This window comes from Pygocentrus nattereri, chromosome 3 (genome assembly GCF_015220715.1).
Source record: "Pygocentrus nattereri isolate fPygNat1 chromosome 3, fPygNat1.pri, whole genome shotgun sequence".
In the NCBI taxonomy this organism is placed as follows: domain Eukaryota; kingdom Metazoa; phylum Chordata; class Actinopteri; order Characiformes; family Serrasalmidae; genus Pygocentrus; species Pygocentrus nattereri.
Window position 1 is genome coordinate 29,244,470 of NC_051213.1, and position 18,787 is coordinate 29,263,256.

Below are 18,787 nucleotides of genomic sequence, written 5' to 3' on the forward strand. Positions count from 1 at the left end.
GGAGCCGAGCGAAGGAGCCCGAGGCTGCAGCGCCAGAGAACAGTTTAAAGAATCCGAGGACGCGAACCAAAGAAGTGGCCGTGACCGAATAACGCGCCCTTTTTACGGCGAACTCATCACACTGTGAGTGATGAGTCCAGCTGTCAACCACTGGAACTTCATAATCGCTCCTGTGATGCTGCCGAAGAGACACTGAAAGCTCCGGGAGCGACTGTTTACCTCCGGACGAGCCTCGTGAAGCGTTGTTCTTTTGCGCATGCGGGTCGGTTTGGGAGCTGATCTGTTCAGACTGATGTGGCAGATCGCATTTAAAAGATAATGTGAACAGCCAAACAAAAAAATCGGATTTGGTAAGAAAATCAGATTCGGGCCACTTTTACCTGCTGTGTAAACGTAGCCTGGTGTACTGATCATGAGATGAGAATTCAGTCCTTCACTGGACGCCACTAAACCCCATCGAAGAGTGTTTTGTGTGAAATGTTGGCAAAAGATACCATCCATATATCAGCAGAGCACTTTCATCACTTCAGTATGTTTTGGTAACGCCTCTGAGATGTGCTGGAGTAAATCAAGCCCTCACTATAACAAATGCAGTGGTAAACCCACACTATACTAAACACTCGTGTGAAGTTCAGTCTGAGTCAGGACTGAGACCTGGACATATAAACGAAGGACCAAGACTTTGTAGTAGTCAACCGACAGTCCAGACAGAGACCAGGTGCAGTATCACAGAAACTTCTTAAGTCTGAAATCTGTTTTAGTCACCATGACAACTTCAGTTAGGACTGAATTTAGGACAGAAGCTAATACAGAGCAAAAGTTCTTAAGTTCACAATCTTATTCTAACTCCAGATAAGAAACACCCCAGAGGTGTCTTAACTTCTGTTTTAACCGTATGTCAAACCGTTTTAACCTAAAATGCCACCAGCGAAGTCATAACTCTGTTTTTTACTAGTAAAGACTAGTAAAGTATTTCAGACTATTCAAAATATAATTCTAACTAGTACAAATAAGAATTGTAGATATCTGTAATTTAATTTTAACTAGTAACATGTATATTTTCACTAGTAATTAAAAAGTAAGATTACAGATCTCGTTAATGTATTCACAGATATCAACATATATCTTTTTACTAGAAATGATAAATAGACCTCCGTTATGAAAACACCACTCACTGATAGATAATTATGACTAGTGAAGGTGCTGTGACAAGTTATAAATTTGATTCATTTACAACTGACGTCTTACTAGTCAGAACTCATAATAAACAAGCTAATTTGTAGAAGACAGCACTTCTAAACTGCAGCACTTCTAAACACCCCACAAAACCTTACCCTATCAGTGCCATACCAAACAACGGTAAGCCTTCACTATGGATCAGACCTTATAAAACCTTCACTGTACCAAACACCAAAGAAAAGCTTCTCCAGACACCAAAGAAAACTGAGCATAGCACACACCACAGCAATCTCTCCCTGTATTCCAAACACCATAATGATAGCACCACATACCAAATGTTCATACAATGCCTTATATACAATACTGTGTAAATCCTCACTATGCCAGGCTCTTTCACACCAGTGCCAGACACAGTAACTCACACACTCTGACTAATCCCCCAACACCTAGTGATGAGAGGAGACCCACCAAAATCTTCCTCACACACAGCCTGCAGGCTCAGTTCTGTTTCCAACATTAGATGCCAAATACACACACCAGTGAACAAGGCACAGCAGACTGGCATCAGGAGCGTGAAGTTTCACTAATTCCTCTTGGTTTCGTGGGAGGGTTAATATATAAATATACCTGAATATTACAAAACATACTAATTTGGAATATCATCTTAAGGTGTCTATAAGATAGGATTATATGATTTTGAAGTAGTTTGGAAATTTACCATTATCAGGACCATTGTTTAAAAGTGTGAGTGTTCAGCTGAAGCTCAGTGGGAGTTGATTAGCTGTCTGGATTTAGTGAGGGTGGCAGATGTCTGTGAGTGTCTCTTTGGCCTCTTCTTATCCCTTCATCCCCTTCAGTGGTTTCATGTGAGCCTCAGAGCTCTGTCAGACTGCAGGAATGCCTGGCGCGAGCAGATGAGGCTTAAAGTACGGCTTAAAGGAGCAGAAGCTGTGAAGCTGGAGGTGTGTGACAGTGTATATCTGCAGAGGCACTGCCCTTTCAGGCAGGATGGAAGGCCGCTGGAACTTGCTGAAGGCTCTAATGGTGTGGGAGCTGCTGTGGCTTCCCTGGTCATGTCTGTGCCAGCGGAGACAGGAACTGCCCGTGCTGTGGATTATGCCTCTGAGCAGCGAGCCAGCATGGGGGAATGTCACAGCAGAGGTGATGCCTGCAGTCCAGCTCGCACTGCAGCACCTGGGCAAGCAACCTGCTCCTTTACGCAATTACGAGCTTCAGTTCCACTTTGCAGATTCCAAGGTAATACAGAGATACATGAGGCTTAATGTGTAATTCTTCTAGTTCACCTGTTGTTTCAGCTATCACCTTTCCATTCTTTTAGAAGGCAAAAGTGGTTCTTCTATGGTGCTGCTCCAAAGAAGCCTATCAGGCACCTTTATTTATTTAAGAGTGTTTAGATGAATGCATACATTAGAATATATTATCAGCAGGGAAAATGGGTCAGAAAAGTGACGATGACATTATTTGCAGAATTCTTAATGCTGTAAGTATGAAATTATAGCAGCAGCATTCAGCTCTCATAATTGGGTTCAGATCTATTTTAAGCAATATCACATGAGAGGGAGTATCTTATAAGACAAGATCTTGACAGTTCTTTTGCTTTTATATGTCCTGCAAAATAAATGTAAAAGTAAAGCAGAGAAGCCCAGAATATTGTGTCAAATGTGCTTTAATATTGGCAATTCCTTCTGTGGAAAAAGTAGCATCCTTTTATGTTATAGAGTCATATACTGTTACAATATCAGGTTCAGCTCAGGTTTTTCAATACTTACTAGATTGTTATTTTGTTCCAGCCAACTTTTAAAGCATTGTTGGCCATAGTGTATTTAGTTTGTTTCGGGAAAATTTCAGTTTTTTGGTTGTACCATCGCAACCTTGACAGTCTTGTTTGACAAGGTCCTGATGTCATTCTGTTCTTCAGGATCTGACCAAATCTGACCAGGTCAAATATTATCTCATAGAAATTCCAGTGTACAGAAATTGGATTCATTTTGTGTTTATGTATGTAATAAAGTAGAAACATACCACAGTTAGTTGCAGAGTAAAGTGGGTCATTACTTAGCAACCGGTCCTCAGCAGAGGAACAGAGTTGCTGTAAAAAAACATGCTATTATTTGTTACTGTGACTGGCTACACTTCAGTATTATCTGTTGTGTAAACTGGTATAAATGCTGGAGCTTTGCAGCAACTGAAAGACTTAAAAGTCTTAAAAAAGTGTCTGTCTTTGAGCATTTTAATATAGCATTTCCTAAGTAATGCTGAAATTATGTTTTTGGAACTTTACATGTTTCAGTTCAGTTCCCCTGTATGTACTATAAATTATAACATTTAAGTAGGAGAAGGAAACTTTTGTTGATCACAACATTTTTACCATTGATTATTAACCCCTTGAATGGCCAGGGCCCAATGGCAGGCCCATTGTTTTATTACACTCTTATATAACCTAAAATAGCTGAACTAGTTTGCAATGAAGCTCCTGTAGTTACTGCATAATAAGCCTAAGTATATAATAAGCCTAGAATTTTAAGGAGTTAATGACCAGGAGGTTGGAAGAATTGGAAGCCTAGATTTTCTTGACACAAATCCTTGTCTCCTCCTTGAGGTGGGATGGCAACACAGCATATAGTATAATCATATATAGATTATATTGCCAAACATATTCACTCACCCATTCAAATAATTGAATTTAGGTGTTGCAATCACTTCCATGGCCACAGGTCTATAAAACCAAGTACCTAGGCCTGCAGACTGCTTCTACAAACATTTGTGAAAGAACGAGTCTCTCCCAGGAGCGCAGTGAATTCCAGCGTGGTACCATGATCAGACGCAACCTGTGCAACAAGTCCAGAAATATTCCATAGTCAACTGTCAGTGGTATTATAACAATGTGGAAGCAATTGGGAACGACAGCCACGCAGCCACGAAGTGGTAGGACACATAAAATGACAGGGTGGGGTCAGCGGATGCTGAGGCGCATAGTGCGCAGAGGTCACCAACTTTTTGCGGAGTCAATCGCTACAGACCTCCAAACTTCATGTGGCCTTCAGATTAGGTCAAGAATAGCGTAGAGAGCTTCACGGAATGGGTTTCCATGGCCAAGCAACTGCATCCAGGCCTAACATCACCAAATGCAAAGCGTTGAATGTAGTGGTATAAAGCGCCACCACTGGACTCTAGAGCAGTGGAGACGTGTTCTCTGGAGTGACGAATCATGCTACTACGTGTGGAAATCCAATAGATAAGTCTGGGTTTGATGGTTGCCAGGAGAACGGTACTTGTCTAACTGCATTGTGCCAAGTGTAGAGTTTGGTGGAGGGGGGTTATGATGTTGGGTTGTTTTTCAAGAGTTGGGCTTGGTCCCTTAGTTCCAGTGAAAGGAACACTTAATGCTTCATCACCAAGAGATTTTGGACAATTTCATGCTCCTGACTTTGTGGAAACAGTTTGAGGACAGTCCCTTCCTGTTCCAACATGACTGCATACCAATGCACAAAGCAGGTCCATAAAGACATGGATGAGCGAGTTTGGTGTAGAAGAACTTGACTGGCCTGCACAGAGTCCTGACCTCAACACAATAGAACACTTTTGGGGTGAATTAGAGTAGAGACTGTGAGCCAGACCTTCTCATCCAATATCAGTGTCTGACCTCACAAATGTATTTATATGTTATAAGACTTCACAGCTTTGCAGTGAAAACAGCTTCAGAGAGTTGTGTGCACAGCTTTGAAAATTATAGGCTATGAACTGCCTAGAAACTCCAGCATCTATGAGAACTGCATTCAACACAGTAGTCTGAAAACACTGCATGACCCTGAGCACCATGCTAACCTTCTTTTAACACCCCTATCTTCAGGAAAAGGGCTCAATTAGAACACAAACTTCTCTGGATCTGAATAGCACTTATTGCAGAACTATTTGGATGGATCACACAGTCCCATCTGGCATATTCTCCTCTTGGGTTTCTGGATAGTGGACTGCTGTGGTATTGCTGGATTCAAACTCACAACCTCCTGACATTGGGAATTATTACACAGCTGCACCACATGAGATGATGCCATGCTTCAAAGTCAAAACAAAAATTATTTTCTAGAGTTTATTAAACATTTGTAGACACAAAATCTGAGTTGCTTCATGTGTTCCTGAGTGGTGCAGTGGACTGAGCTGTCAACCCAAAAGGAGGTTGTGAGTTTGACCCCCAGCGATGCTATAGCCATCTATGAGTGTGTACTCAATGTCTCGCAGGATGGTGTGATAGAGATAATCTTGGCTAGTGAAGAAGGTGAGTATAAAAAAAAAGTTAATTTTATTTACGTAAGTCAGATGCAGAACTAAAAACATTAAGAGAAATTTTGACTCAACTAAGAAATTTGAGTTGTGTGTCCTCAAGTTGAGTCAACTCAAGAAAAGCCATGTAATCAGTTACTATATCATTTGAGCTGACATTTTATTTATTACAGTGCACAGTACATGAAAACTTGTTTACTTGTTGCAAAACATTTCTTTCAGTGTTCCTCCTCCTTTCCTCCTGTTAGTGTGACAATGCCAAAGCACTGAAAGCCTTTTTTGAGGCCATATTCTATGGTCCTAAACACCTGATGGTATTTGGAGGGCTGTGTTCATCAGTGACGTCTATCATCGCTCAGTCTCTGAAGGCCTGGAATCTCCCACAGGTGACTTACTGATGGAGTTATGGATTATAAATAATGAGTGATCAATAAATCAGTAAAAATGTTAATGTTCATAAATATACACGTTACAGCTGTCGTTTGCTGCCACGTTACCTGCATTAGCAAATAAAAGAAGATACCCAAACCTCTTCCGCATTGTGCCATCAAACAGTGCAGTTAACCCAGCGCTGGTGAAGTTCCTTAGTAATTATGGATGGAGGAGGGTGGGCACTCTGACCCAGTTGGAGGAGAGGTTCACTGAGGTAAGACCATATCTATGACTAAATATGATGACATATATAACACTGTACTGCAGATGCAGGTCTGTATGAATGGTAAACCTTTGCCCTGTTGTAAACACTAATGCAGCTGTGGCTTTAGGGTGCTTCTTTTCTGGCTAATAAATCTAGTCCTTTTTTGATTGGCGTTGCTGTCATTTTGATATTGAATTTGAAACAAAGAGTCATGTCTGGGTAGCGAGGTGGTGCGGTGGGTAGCGCTGCCACCTTACAGAAAGAAGGACCTGGATAACTGGGGTCACACAGTTAAACATTCTCCATTAAACTGATCATTTCCCAGATGCTATTATGTTTACTAATCATATGTACATCTTGGTGGTCTCTGTCTTCTTTAATGCAGGTGCAGAAGAACTTGGCTGAACATCTCAAACAGGCCGGAGTTGAGCTGGTAGAAGCACAGTGGTTCTCTGGTGACCCGTGTGCTGCTATAAAGACACTAAAAGTAAGTGATAAAATCCAGATGTCCAAAGCACTGGAAGAGGTTATGTCATCTTTTTAATGACAGACAACAATGTTTACTGAATTATAAGAACCTAGTACCTAAAGAGAGACAATACATAGAAAAGATAAGAGGAGAAAAGAAAAGAGTTGCACAGACAGAAATTTTTTGGCCTTCAATAACACTAATTGAAAGCAGCAACAGCGAAGCCAGAGTGCAGTCATGGTGCTTTATTCTTCCTATTTTTCGAGGTAGCTAAAATAAATCAATGTGTTGATATGTTTTAATCTATGCAAAGAGACAAAAATTTACTGTAGGTGAGAATTTCCTTGATTTGCTACATGCATCTCTCTAAGCCTTGCGTCAGTGAGCTCTCACTTTGTCCTCCCTAATGTGTTTCTGGTGCCCATAACATAACGTCTCTTCTATCTTTCTCCATCCCAGGAAAATGATGTGAGGATAGTGATTGGTCAGTTTGATGAGTTTTCAGCTGCAAAAGTCTTCTGCTGTGTAAGTTATCATATCAATGTTTTTTTTCATTTACAGTGTTTTTAGAACTTAATGGTTGAGGTTGTATGGCAGCTGTAGCATAACGTTGTGTACTCTCACATCTCTGCAGTGTAATTTCTCTGTAGTGCACACTGTCTACAGTCTAACCTCTCTGCATGTAAAATGTCTATAATGCAACATTTCTACAGTGAAAATTCTTCTGGCTTATGTATTAGAGTGTGTTTTAAGAGGCCTGCCAGTCAGTATGTTTTTTTATGCAGTTTTTCGCCTGATGGTGGCAGCAGTGCTGAAACATTATAGTGCAATGCACCACACTGTGATAACAAAGTTAGTTCATGTTTAAGACCCTTTGTTCTCTGACTAGACCTGCAGCTTTATTGACTGAATTACATTTGTGAACAGTCAAAAAGCACAACTTTATTGAACGGTTTATTATTTGTTATAAGTGCTTACTGATCCTAATTGCTCTGAGCAACAATAAAAGCAATAAAAGAAGCCTATCCACTGATAATTTGAAAGCTTAACATTTTGAATCATCTGTGAATAACATTCCAGTCATCAGGTATTTTGACATGTTCTGACCTGGCTCTCTTTGACAAAGGTTTGGACATCTCTGCTTCATGGTGTTCCATTTCAGTATTCTCAGTTATCTGTGTGGTGTAACCACTCTGTAGTGTAGTCTCTCTGGGTAAATCTCTTTATAGTCTAATGTCTCTGGTAATAAACGTAACCTTTCCATAGCGTTAATATATCTGTGATATTACCTTTCTATAATGTAATCTCTCTATAGTGTAAGTATAAGTATATATCTCTCTATAATCTCTCTGTAATGTTACCTGTCAGTCATATAATGTAATCTGAAGCGTCGTTGTTACTGGTAATTCTACTATCGACTAAGCCCTCTTTGGTGTTGTAGGTATATCATTTAGACATGTTTGGCCTTAAGTACCAGTGGATTCTCTCAGGCTGGTCGGAGACGAGCTGGTGGACTCACACTGGCACCTCCAGCTGCTCTGCTCAGAGTGTACTGAGTGCAATGGAGGGTGCTGTCAGTGTGGACTTTGAGACCCTCAGTTCCCAACACATCAGAGGGGTTTCAGGCAGAGTAAGTTTGTGTGTTTAGCAAACTGCACTGTATTGTTACACTTTACCAGTTTAAATGATATATTGCTTATTTTACTTTTCAGTTTACCGAGATGTTAGTCATTGGATGAAATTACAATATTCTGAACACTTTTTCAGATAATCTGAACATGGCTGTATTATGTTATTTAATATTCTGTTGGCATAATGAGTCTTTATTTGTTCCAGACACCACAAGAATACAAGCAGGAATATGACAAAAGGTGCATGCTGAAGGGTCTGGGTTCCAGTAAGTTCCATGGCTTTGCATATGATGGCACTTGGGTGGTGGCTAAAGCTCTGACACGGGTCATGGAGACGCTGAAATACAGAGAGAAGTACAGCGCACACCGCAACTTTACTGTTACTGAGAGAGAGATGGCTAACATGATACTGCAAGCCATGAGTGACACAAAGTTCTTTGGCGTGACTGTGAGTTTGAGGTTACAACAGTACTGTAGAAAACAGATTAGACTTATTAGCAGAAGAAATTAATGTTTGCTGCCACTCACAAGAACATGTTAAACCGTATGCAGATTTGTACAAAATATTTCTGACATTTTTAGGGGCAAGTTCTGTTCCGCAATGGTGAGAGGGTGGCAACAATCAAATTTGCCCAGTTTCAAGGTAAAAGAGACTGAATTGGTTAATCCAGAATATTTTTGTTTTATCTTCTAATTCTTTCATTATGAATCTTTTTGTTGCATTGATGAATAGTGAGTTTCTTCATCACTCTACAGCTGGCAGAGAGGTCCAGGTTGGAGAATACAGCAATATTACAGACAGGCTGGAGTTTGCCGGTCCCATCTGGTTCAAAGGTGAGAGGCCTTGAGGTTTAGTCTGGTATGTAAATAGAACTGATGTAAAACAGGCCAAATTTGAAGCCTGTAGCCATTTTTTGCCCTGAATATGGGGTAAATGGGAATCTTACCATTCAAACACTTGATTTATAGCCCATATACTGCCTAGCAATGACAAACTGTGATTAATAGAGCTAGGCCTTGGGGAAGGTGCCATAAATGTCAGTGTTGTAGTTTTTCATTGAGCCTTCAGTGAAGAACCCTGACATTTCTGAAAACTGCATGAAACCTGTTTAGACTGCTGCTTGTGTTTACAGTCATTAATGTATCGAGGAATTCCAAAATGCCTAGAGTTTTTTTCTCACAAAATTCATTCCACCCACTGTAAATCATAGTTTTGTTGGTAGTTAATCTAACAAATAAGGCATTAAGTCCAGTTGCTGAAGGCTTAACTAATGGCATTGGACAGTTTGGTTGGCTATATTCGCTTCAATATAATGGGAAAAATCTTGACTGGACAATTTTGTGTTGGGTGTTTCAAGATTTTAACCCTTTTCCAACCAAAATTTAATAATGAAATGATTATTATTACAATATTTGCAGTATTTAAATATAACAGCCATGTTGATTATATTAAAGAAAATATCCAGCTGCCTGGATATTGCATTAAGTTAAAAACTTCATTATTACTGCGCAGGACATGAGCGTACAAGGGACCATACCCATGTGTATCCTCAGAGGATGGAGATCAGCATGGTGCTCTATAGCATTTTAGCATCCATCTCCGTGTTAGGCATTCTCGTGACAATTGTCTTCCTCTTCTTCAACATCCAGAACCACAATCACAGGTGAGCCAGGAGTTCATGATGTTGCTTTAACACACAATCTGCTCATTATTACTCACTATAAACTGCTTTAATGCTTTGGTCCATCACTCTTTTTTAGGACTATGCAGTGACATTCTATCATAAGAGCTGAATCATTGTACTATTACTTTTATTTTTTAAGTGCAGTTACTAATTGCTCTTTTCATACTCAGGGTGGCCCAGATGTCCAGCCCTTCACTGAACACTCTGCTAATACTGGGTACTCTGTTATCTTACTCATTCATCTTCCTCTTTGGATTGGATGGTTCATATGTGCCTGAAGGAGTGTTTGATGCTCTGTGCGCGGTAAGCTTTAATAACACTTATGCTGCTTATTCATGAGTTTTTAAACTGAAGCAATGCAACAGAAAACATCAGTTTATTATTAAAGAGTTTTCTTCTGGCACAGATCAGAATATGGCTCATATCCATTGGACACTCAACAGCTTTTGGGGCAATGCTTGCCAAAATGTGGAGACTTCATCTCATCTATGAAAGCATCAGCTTTCGGAAAAGGGTAAGGGAGCTTAAATATCAGGTGTTTCTAAATAAACAACAAAACGCAATGAAATAGTATTTTACATGTGCAAATGACAAATGTCATTAGTTTTCATTAATTCATTTATAATGATAATCACTTCTCAAACAAAAGATCTGAACCATCCTCTTTGTTGCAGAACATAAAGAACTACATGCTTATTGGAATAGTCTGCGGTCTGCTGCTGGTGGATATGTGTCTCTTAACTAGCCTGCAAGTTTTGGATCCTTTACGAGGGACAGTGAAGGAGTTCAGTTTGGAGGTGAGATTTGATGATAAGGACATTGATACATTGATGTCAGCATGTGCACTATTCATGGCTGTTTTCTGAGAATTTGGCAGATATAAGTACCTGCATGCTTAAAGGGGATTCTTCTAAACTTCTGCACAATTACATCAAAATGTACAAAACGTCATTTGCTTTATGGGTCAGAATCATTCTCAGAGAAGGTAGGAACCAGGCATCTGAAGCTACACAGGAAATTATTTCTAACAAGTTGACTGGCATCTGAGACATTGTTTTACAATAGTTTGTGATATGCTTTTGGACTAAAACGAGTGGAGAGGTACTTGCAGGGCATTGTAAGGAATAACAGCACCCAGAAAAGGCTATATAGGCTATATATTTTTATATGCAATGTTGATCATAAAAATAAATCAGCTACAATGAAAAAACAGTCAACTCAGATGACATGTATAGGTTCAGTGGTCACTTTGATTAATAAATAAATTAAAAATCCCCACAACTGCAAAGAAACATGAACCATGACTTCATCTACTGTACATTCAACAACTCTGAATGACTATTTACATGTCAGTGGTTGTTTTCAAACTCATTAACTTGTTACCGTCAAAAGGATCAAAACACTGGCAGACATGGAGATCAGAGGTGAATCCATTATCTTAAGGACAGAAACATAAAACCAAACATGAAAATATATCTTAAAAATTATTTTACACAAGAGAATTACTCTGTCTTTGTGATTTGTTCTAGTTTGATCCTCATGGTAGAGATTTTGCCATTCGGCCATTTTTGGAGCACTGCGAGAACATTCATATGAACATCTGGATGATGATCATGTACCTTTATAAGACTCTGCTAGTGGTAAGGTTTGTCTGCCTGCTATAATTTGTTATTCTACCATGATTAGACCACTTTAACATGAACTGTACCTTTCTAATGTCAGATGGCACTGTGGCAGTTTGACTTGGCTAATATTCCTGATGTATCTCCTGTGTTGTCTAGCTGCTTAGCTGTGTTCTGGCCTGGAAGACACGACACTCAAACACGCTCACTCTGAGCCACAGCAGGTGTACTTGGATCAGTGTGTGTATCGCAGGCCCTTTAAGTGTCATTGGTGCCTTTCTGGCTTTACTGACCAGAGATCAGCCAAATGTGCAGTTCTGCATTGTGGGCGTCATCATCATCACCTGCTGTTCCGTCACTCTGAGTTTGGTCTTCATTCCAGAGGTTTGGCATAAGTGTCTTTTCTTATGTTTCTTACTTATAATAAGACCCCTTAGCAGGAGTCACTGATGGACCTTCAAACCGTACAAACAATACAAAGACCAACCAACAACTAGAAAAGTACAGGGCTTAAATACAACAGGGATAACAAGGGATAACAGGACACAGGTGGAAAACACAGGTGGTAATAATCAAGCGTGGAGTCTAGAAACAAGGGGGCCCAGACTGGAAAGATAAACGAAAGCACATGGAACACCAAAGCACAAGCACATGGATCACAGGGAGGGGCCGGTCATGACACATAACTACTGGATTAAAAAGGTTAAGTTTATGGCTTTACATATTCAAAAGTTATTCAAAAGCTTTCTTTAAAGCATTTAGTAGCTTTTTAACATGTTTGTCCACACATAGAGATGTGTTCTCTGCAGGGTTATTTTTCTTGTAGCCCTGTTTGAAAATCATGCCACAACACCAGTATGTGATTGGTTATTTTGCATATCAGTTAAATGGTCCTTTTCTGTCAAAGTTCCTGGCCACATTACGGGAAAGGTCTGGGTTATGAGACTAATGGCAGATGATACATGATACTGTGATAGGCTACTGAAAGTCAAAATTTTTGGCAGTGATGGAGGCAAACATGAAAGTAACAGAGGACCAGTATCCATGCCAAATTCCTGACCAACCAAAGAAACACCCATGTATAATTTGGTGCACTTAGTCATTGCAACTGACTAAAGTAAAATAATACAGCATCACAAAATCCTGAACTTTATCAAAAGAACTACATGTGAAAATAGTCTGAGACACTAAACATGTCTTGGCATGACTACATTTAACATAAGAAGAAATCTGTGTAAAGTGGATTTTTCTCCAAAGTAACAATACTTAAATCAACACTTCAGTCACTAATTTTGAAAAATCCCGGTAATAATCCTTAAAACTAGGTTATTTGTTTTATCTGCCAACAGTCCCCAGGAGCACTTCCATTGAAATAGCATATCAGAGACATGGAACCATGTTTGACTTTGGACTTCTGCAGTGACTGGCAACATCTAGATTAATGTCTGTCTGATTCCACTTTTATTTCAACAGATAATCCTGATGAGGACAGACCCTGATGGAGCATCCCTGTCTAAGCAGTTCCACTCTGCTGAAAGAGAGAAAGAGAGTGAAAGAGTGAGTGAGGAGAAGGAAAGCAGCACCAAGCAGACAGACTCCAGTGCATCCAGCTCTATGACACTGATCAGCACAGCTCTAATTGACCTCCTACAGTCAGACAACAAATATCTGACCATGTGCATCAGTGAGGTATTCATTTATGTTATTATGTTGATACCTGAAGTCCTGTATCTGGCTGCACTGCCATGCCTGTTTGTTTTGTTTTTCAATGTGCTTCTTGTGTACTTGCAGCTGGACATGGAGCTGGAGGAACTGACCAGGCAGCTGAGGGAACTGAGCACTCTCTCATACACAAACATGGTGAACATGCAAGACTCTGGGGAGCAGACAGGTAGGAGGAGATACATTTTGATCTTTTTTATTAAGTGTTCGTGGATTCTTGATCAAAATTTGTAATCTATAAAGTCTAAAAATGGTAAGATCACAAGAGATATCATGTTGTTATTGGTCTGCATGCATCAGCTCTGCGGAGTATTTGCATCAGTAGAACACGGTTCACTTTCATTTCTGAGATGGTTAGTCAAGGAAAGAGAAAGACAGACTCAGTGGGACACAGTGATGAATCATGGCCTACTGGAAGAGGGCTAGGCTGTTTTGTACTGTTGATTATCCCTTAATCATAGGTGATTATACCTTAATTTGTATGTGTCATTCTTTATTGTGCATGACTATGAGGAAGCCTCTATCTTCTGAAAAAAAGTCCTTTTCATGGATGCATGGAAACAGAGCTGCTTAGCAGAGTTGCTCAGGAAATCAAGGATATCACTGTAGAATATTACCCCTGCAGGTTTTTAATAGGCCTACTCCCAGAAAACAAAGAGACACTGAAATGCAGTGAAAACTGAGCATGTAATGCTAAATAGCATTGGTTTAATGTTGATATTTGGTACATTTTTGAAATCTAAAAAGGTGATATTAATGTTATAGCTGAATAGTTGAATAGATCAACACTGAAAAGCAGAACGGGTTTGGCCTAAAACATTTTTAATGCATTTGTGGGGGAGGGGTACATGCAGAGCATTGTAAGGCAATGTAGTCCCTACCAAAAACCTATTTTTTCTGATTTATAAGCATTTTACTATTATTGACATTAGACATAAAAACTCAGAAGACATGTGTAGATTTACTAGTTATTTTGGACAGCAAATAAAATGCCTGTATTTGCATTGTAGACATTGTGACCCCTGGTTCCTATCACTACCATTGTAAAGAAATCCAAATTGGTAAGTTTCTCTACAGTGAATCGTTTAACATCAAACTACTCTGAATGACTTAGTTTACATTTCAACAACTAGATTACACAAAAACTTTGAACTTTGAACAAACTGGAATTCCCCTTTAACTATTCAGAACAAAATGTCTTTTAATAGGCAAAAATAGATAAATGCATTGTATTTAGTGATATCTCTGAGATTACACAATATTAGCACTATAGCATTCTGGAAACACTAACAAATACAGATTACATAATTACATAACTCATTTGTGTTTTAAATATGTATTTTAAACACATCTATCAGGAATTCTGATCAGCACTGCAAGTCTGTTGGCACTGTAGGATATAAATGGCTTCTTTCCCTACAGGCACTGAGAAATGTCAGACGCTTCCAGTGGGCTGTAGTGGCTGCAAAGACACAGAAGACATCAACTCTCCTGAACAGTATGTTAAATATGATGCTTAATGTGTACTTGGTGTAAGTGAAAGATTCTGATTAAGCAGCGCTATAGTTTGTTGAAGATGTAGAATAATGTAAAATGTTATGAATGTGTGATTGATTTGGTCTGAGGGTATAACGTTTGTGGTTGTTATTATGGGGTCAGACAAATGTACCTGTGTTGTGAAATTGTTGCAGAGTAATTCACCAAAGCACACAGTACTGTACAGAATGTGATGATATAAACTACAACACACTTATGGCCATTACTGAATTTTGTTTATCTAGCTGCTGTGAGGCAGTTGTTGTTGCAAAACTGTTTGACGTCCTGGATGTAAGGTTGATGAGTGTATTTCTCTCACTGATGTGTTTCTGTGCAGTGTCCAGCGGAGACTGTCACTGCAGCTGCCTATTCTTCACCACGCCTACCTGCCCTCTATTGGAGGAGTGGATGCCAGCTGTAGCACCCCTAGCAGCCCCAGCACACAGCCAAGAGCACTTATGGACCTATGGCATTAATGGGTCTACAAGCCAGGTGTCTGAATCGGAGTCATCAGAGTCTGGCAGGTTTCGGGGCACAACATGGCCAAGAACCACCTTCATTTACAGGAATGGTTCATTTGACTGACATGAAGTAATGAGTCAGGTCAGACTTTTGTGTTTGCATGACGTGTCAAAATACTGCAACAACAAAAACAGACCAAAATAAGAAGCATGCCCGTAGGCAAATATGCACGATATCTCATGCACTTGCTTTTAAATGCTTTAAACAAAACCTGAATAACCTTTAAAGGACATGCTGTGATTTTCAATTTGGTGTCTATTTCTATCTCCAACAGGCACTTATCTTCATGGTTTGCAGAACTGGCAGCTGATTGCTGCTGATGACCAGCTAGCATTTAGCTTGATAACCAAATGTTTGGTTCCCATCAAACTGGTAAAACTGGTTGACAGAAGTGTATATATATATACAGCAATGTGATCAGCCAATCAAAGATTTTGTGGTTTTGGCCATTTTAGCATACAATAAATATCAGATGTCAGTCTGTGTTGCTCTGTGGGCAGAATGTCTGGTGCTGACGAGACTGTGGCATTAATGGAACCATGACCTACACCCCACAGCGTCCTGCTCATGTTCATGACTATAAAAATGCAATTTGTGAAAATTTCATACAGAATTTGTCAAGAGCATAAATGTCTTCTATTTAAATTTTTAAACATTTTGCATAACATTCATTATTTCCATACTCACTGGCTCATTAACTACCATTAATGCGCTATTAATGACAGCCAAACATGATGGCAAACAGAATCAGAAAGAAAGCTTGAGCGAGAGATGTTGTGTTTTGGGCTCAATGGGTTACATGTACTATATCATCCATTTTTACCCTTCTCCAAAGCTGTTAATGGCTCAGGCTCACAATGCAATAGCATATAACATTTGTATTGGTTTAGATACAACCATTCTTCTATGTCATTTGAACACAGCAGCTGCCCTTTACATTACATAAACATTTCATGTTGCACGGACCAATAGAAATGGTTGAAAATGACTCGTTACATCACCTAACATTAAGAATGTTTTTGCCTTCTCTTGTCAAAAATACACTGTTGTGAACAAGACACAATAATGTTAATAAGACTTAGCAGGCTAATTTCCCAAAAGCATCACAGCATGATGGTCACTGCAGGAAAACTTCAACAGCTGACATTAGTTTAACAGTACAGATACCTCATAAATCTTGGTTAAAGTTTTTTTTCTTGGTCCTTGACATGTGTTTTTTATTTGACTCTGTTAGCAGCGTCGCTGATAAATGTTACGTTTCTGTAAATTAAATGGAACTAAGGAAACATGATGATGATGTCTTTATCTTTATTACACTACCGTTCAAAAGTTTGGGGTCACCCAAACAATTTTGTGTTTTCCATGAAAAGTCATACTTATTCACCACCATACGTTGTGAAATGAATAGAAAATAGAGTCAAGACATTGACAAGGTTAGAAATAATGATTTGTATTTGAAATAACATTGTTTTTACATCAAACTTTGCTTTCGTCAAAGAATCCTCCATTTGCAGCAATTACAGCATTGCACACCTTTGGCATTCTAGCTGTTAATTTGTTGAGGTAAGCTGGAGAAATTGCACCCCACGCTTCTAGAAGCAGCTCCCACAAGTTGGATTGGTTGGATGGGCACTTCTGGCGTACCATACGGTCAAGCTGCTCCCACAACAGCTCAATGGGGTTCAGATCTGGTGACTGCGCTGGCCACTCCATTACCGATAGAATACCAGCTGCCTGCTTCTGCTGTAAATAGTTCTTGCACAATTTGGAGGTGTGTTTAGGGTCATTGTCCTGTTGTAGGATGAAATTGGCTCCAATCAAGCGCTGTCCACTGGGTATGGCATGGCGTTGCAAAATGGAGTGATAGCCTTCCTTATTCAGAATCCCTTTTACCCTGTACAAATCTCCCACCTTACCAGCACCAAAGCAACCCCAGACCATCACATTACCTCCACCATGCTTAACAGATGGCGTCAGGCATTCTTCCAGCATCTTTTCATTTGTTCTGCGTCTCACAAACGTTCTTCTTTGTGATCCAAACACCTCAAACTTGGATTCATCCGTCCACAACACTTTTTTCCAGTCTTCCTCTGTCCAATGTCTGTGTTCTTTTGCCCATCTTAATCTTTTTCTTTTATTGGCCAGTCTCAGATATGGCTTTTTCTTTGCCACTCTGCCCTGAAGCCCAAAATCCCGCAGCCGCCTCTTCACTGTAGATGTTGACACTGGTGTTTTGCGGGTACTATTTAATGAAGAAGCCAGTTGGGGACCTGTGAGGCGTCTGTTTCTGACTCTAATGTGCTTATCTTCTTGCTTAGTTGTGCAACGCGGCCTCCCACTTCTTTTTCTACTCTGGTTAGAGCCTGTTTCTGCTGTCCTCTGAAGGGAGTAGTACACACCGTTGTAGGAAATCTTCAATTTCTTAGCAATTTCTCGCATGGAATAGCCTTCATTTCTAAGAACAAGAATAGACTGTCGAGTTTCAGATGAAAGTTCTCTTTTTCTGGCCATTTTGAGCGTTTAATTGACCCCACAAATGTGATGCTCCAGAAACTCAATCTGCTCAAAGGAAGGTCAGTTTTGTAGCTTCTGTAATGAGCTAGACTGTTTTCAGATGTGTGAACATGATTGCACAAGGGTTTTCTAATCATCAATTAGCCTTCTGAGCCAATGAGCAAACACATTGTACCATTAGAACACTGGAGTGATAGTTGCTGGAAATGGGCCTCTATACACCTATGTAGATATTGCACCAAAAACCAGACATTTGCAACTAGAATAGTCATTTACCACATTAGCAATGTATAAAGTGTATTTGTTTAAAGTTAGGACTAGTTTAAAGTTATCTTCATTGAAAAGTACAGTGCTTTTCCCTCAAAAATAAGGACATTTCAATGTGACCCCAAACTTTTGAACGGTAGTGTATGTTATTGAGTTAGCAGCTCTACATTCTTTACACAACTATGTCTCATCTGGAGTAGAACTAGTATTTATCTTGCCATTACTATTACTATTGCCAACACTAATGATATCCTCAAACAGAAGTCACACCACTGCTGGGATTAGCTGTTGATACTGATACTGCCAGTAACAAAGGTTCACATTTGTTTATTCTTGTGCAGAAAATTAGCTTCCGTCAGTACATACTGTGCAATCCACTTTTAAATCTCAGGCACTGTCAACACTAACCAACATCACAAAATCATTCCTTTCCTTTTCCAAACTATTACACAATGATTGTTTGGATCTGTGTGGATTTCATCATGCTGGAATTTCCCCACAGCCAGCAGGACAGGGTTTAGTAAAGCACCCCTTTACTGTAATTATTCCAGAATTTCTCACACACAGCATTTAGGAATACACAAATACATCTCAACCGAAAGTAACAAGTCTGTTTCTGCCAATGTCCGTGGAATTCGACCAAACTTCCATCTGGCAGTGTCAAAGACTTAAATGAAAGCTGTCATGAAGTAAAAATGGGA

At 39.6% G+C, this 18,787-nt stretch overlaps 1 protein-coding gene across 1 annotated transcript; it reads left to right on the forward strand.

Annotated features, from left to right (window-relative positions):
• Positions 1-1,772: 1,772 nt before the first annotated feature.
• LOC108414197 (gamma-aminobutyric acid type B receptor subunit 2) lies at positions 1,773-16,596 on the forward strand. Its single transcript, XM_017687005.2, has 20 exons — positions 1,773-2,436; positions 5,730-5,867; positions 5,957-6,127; positions 6,504-6,605; positions 7,047-7,112; positions 8,029-8,217; positions 8,424-8,666; positions 8,801-8,861; positions 8,975-9,052; positions 9,732-9,882; positions 10,074-10,206; positions 10,310-10,417; positions 10,578-10,700; positions 11,433-11,543; positions 11,685-11,909; positions 12,999-13,214; positions 13,317-13,416; positions 14,258-14,308; positions 14,670-14,745; positions 15,121-16,596. Exons 1-20 carry the CDS (start codon positions 2,188-2,190, stop codon positions 15,257-15,259), a joined length of 2,730 nt encoding a protein of 909 aa, XP_017542494.1. The 5' UTR covers positions 1,773-2,187; the 3' UTR covers positions 15,260-16,596.
• Positions 16,597-18,787: the final 2,191 nt, after the last annotated feature.

Bases quoted from the DNA above. Each gene is read 5' to 3' on its own strand.
- LOC108414197 (XM_017687005.2), top strand. From the start codon at position 2,188: ATGGAAGGCCGCTGGAACTTGCTGAAGGCTCTAATGGTGTGGGAGCTG. The intron at 6,128-6,503 runs GTAAGACCATAT...TCTTTAATGCAG, and splicing joins TGGAGGAGAGGTTCACTGAG to GTGCAGAAGAACTTGGCTGA. The intron at 10,418-10,577 runs GTAAGGGAGCTT...TCTTTGTTGCAG, and splicing joins GCATCAGCTTTCGGAAAAGG to AACATAAAGAACTACATGCT.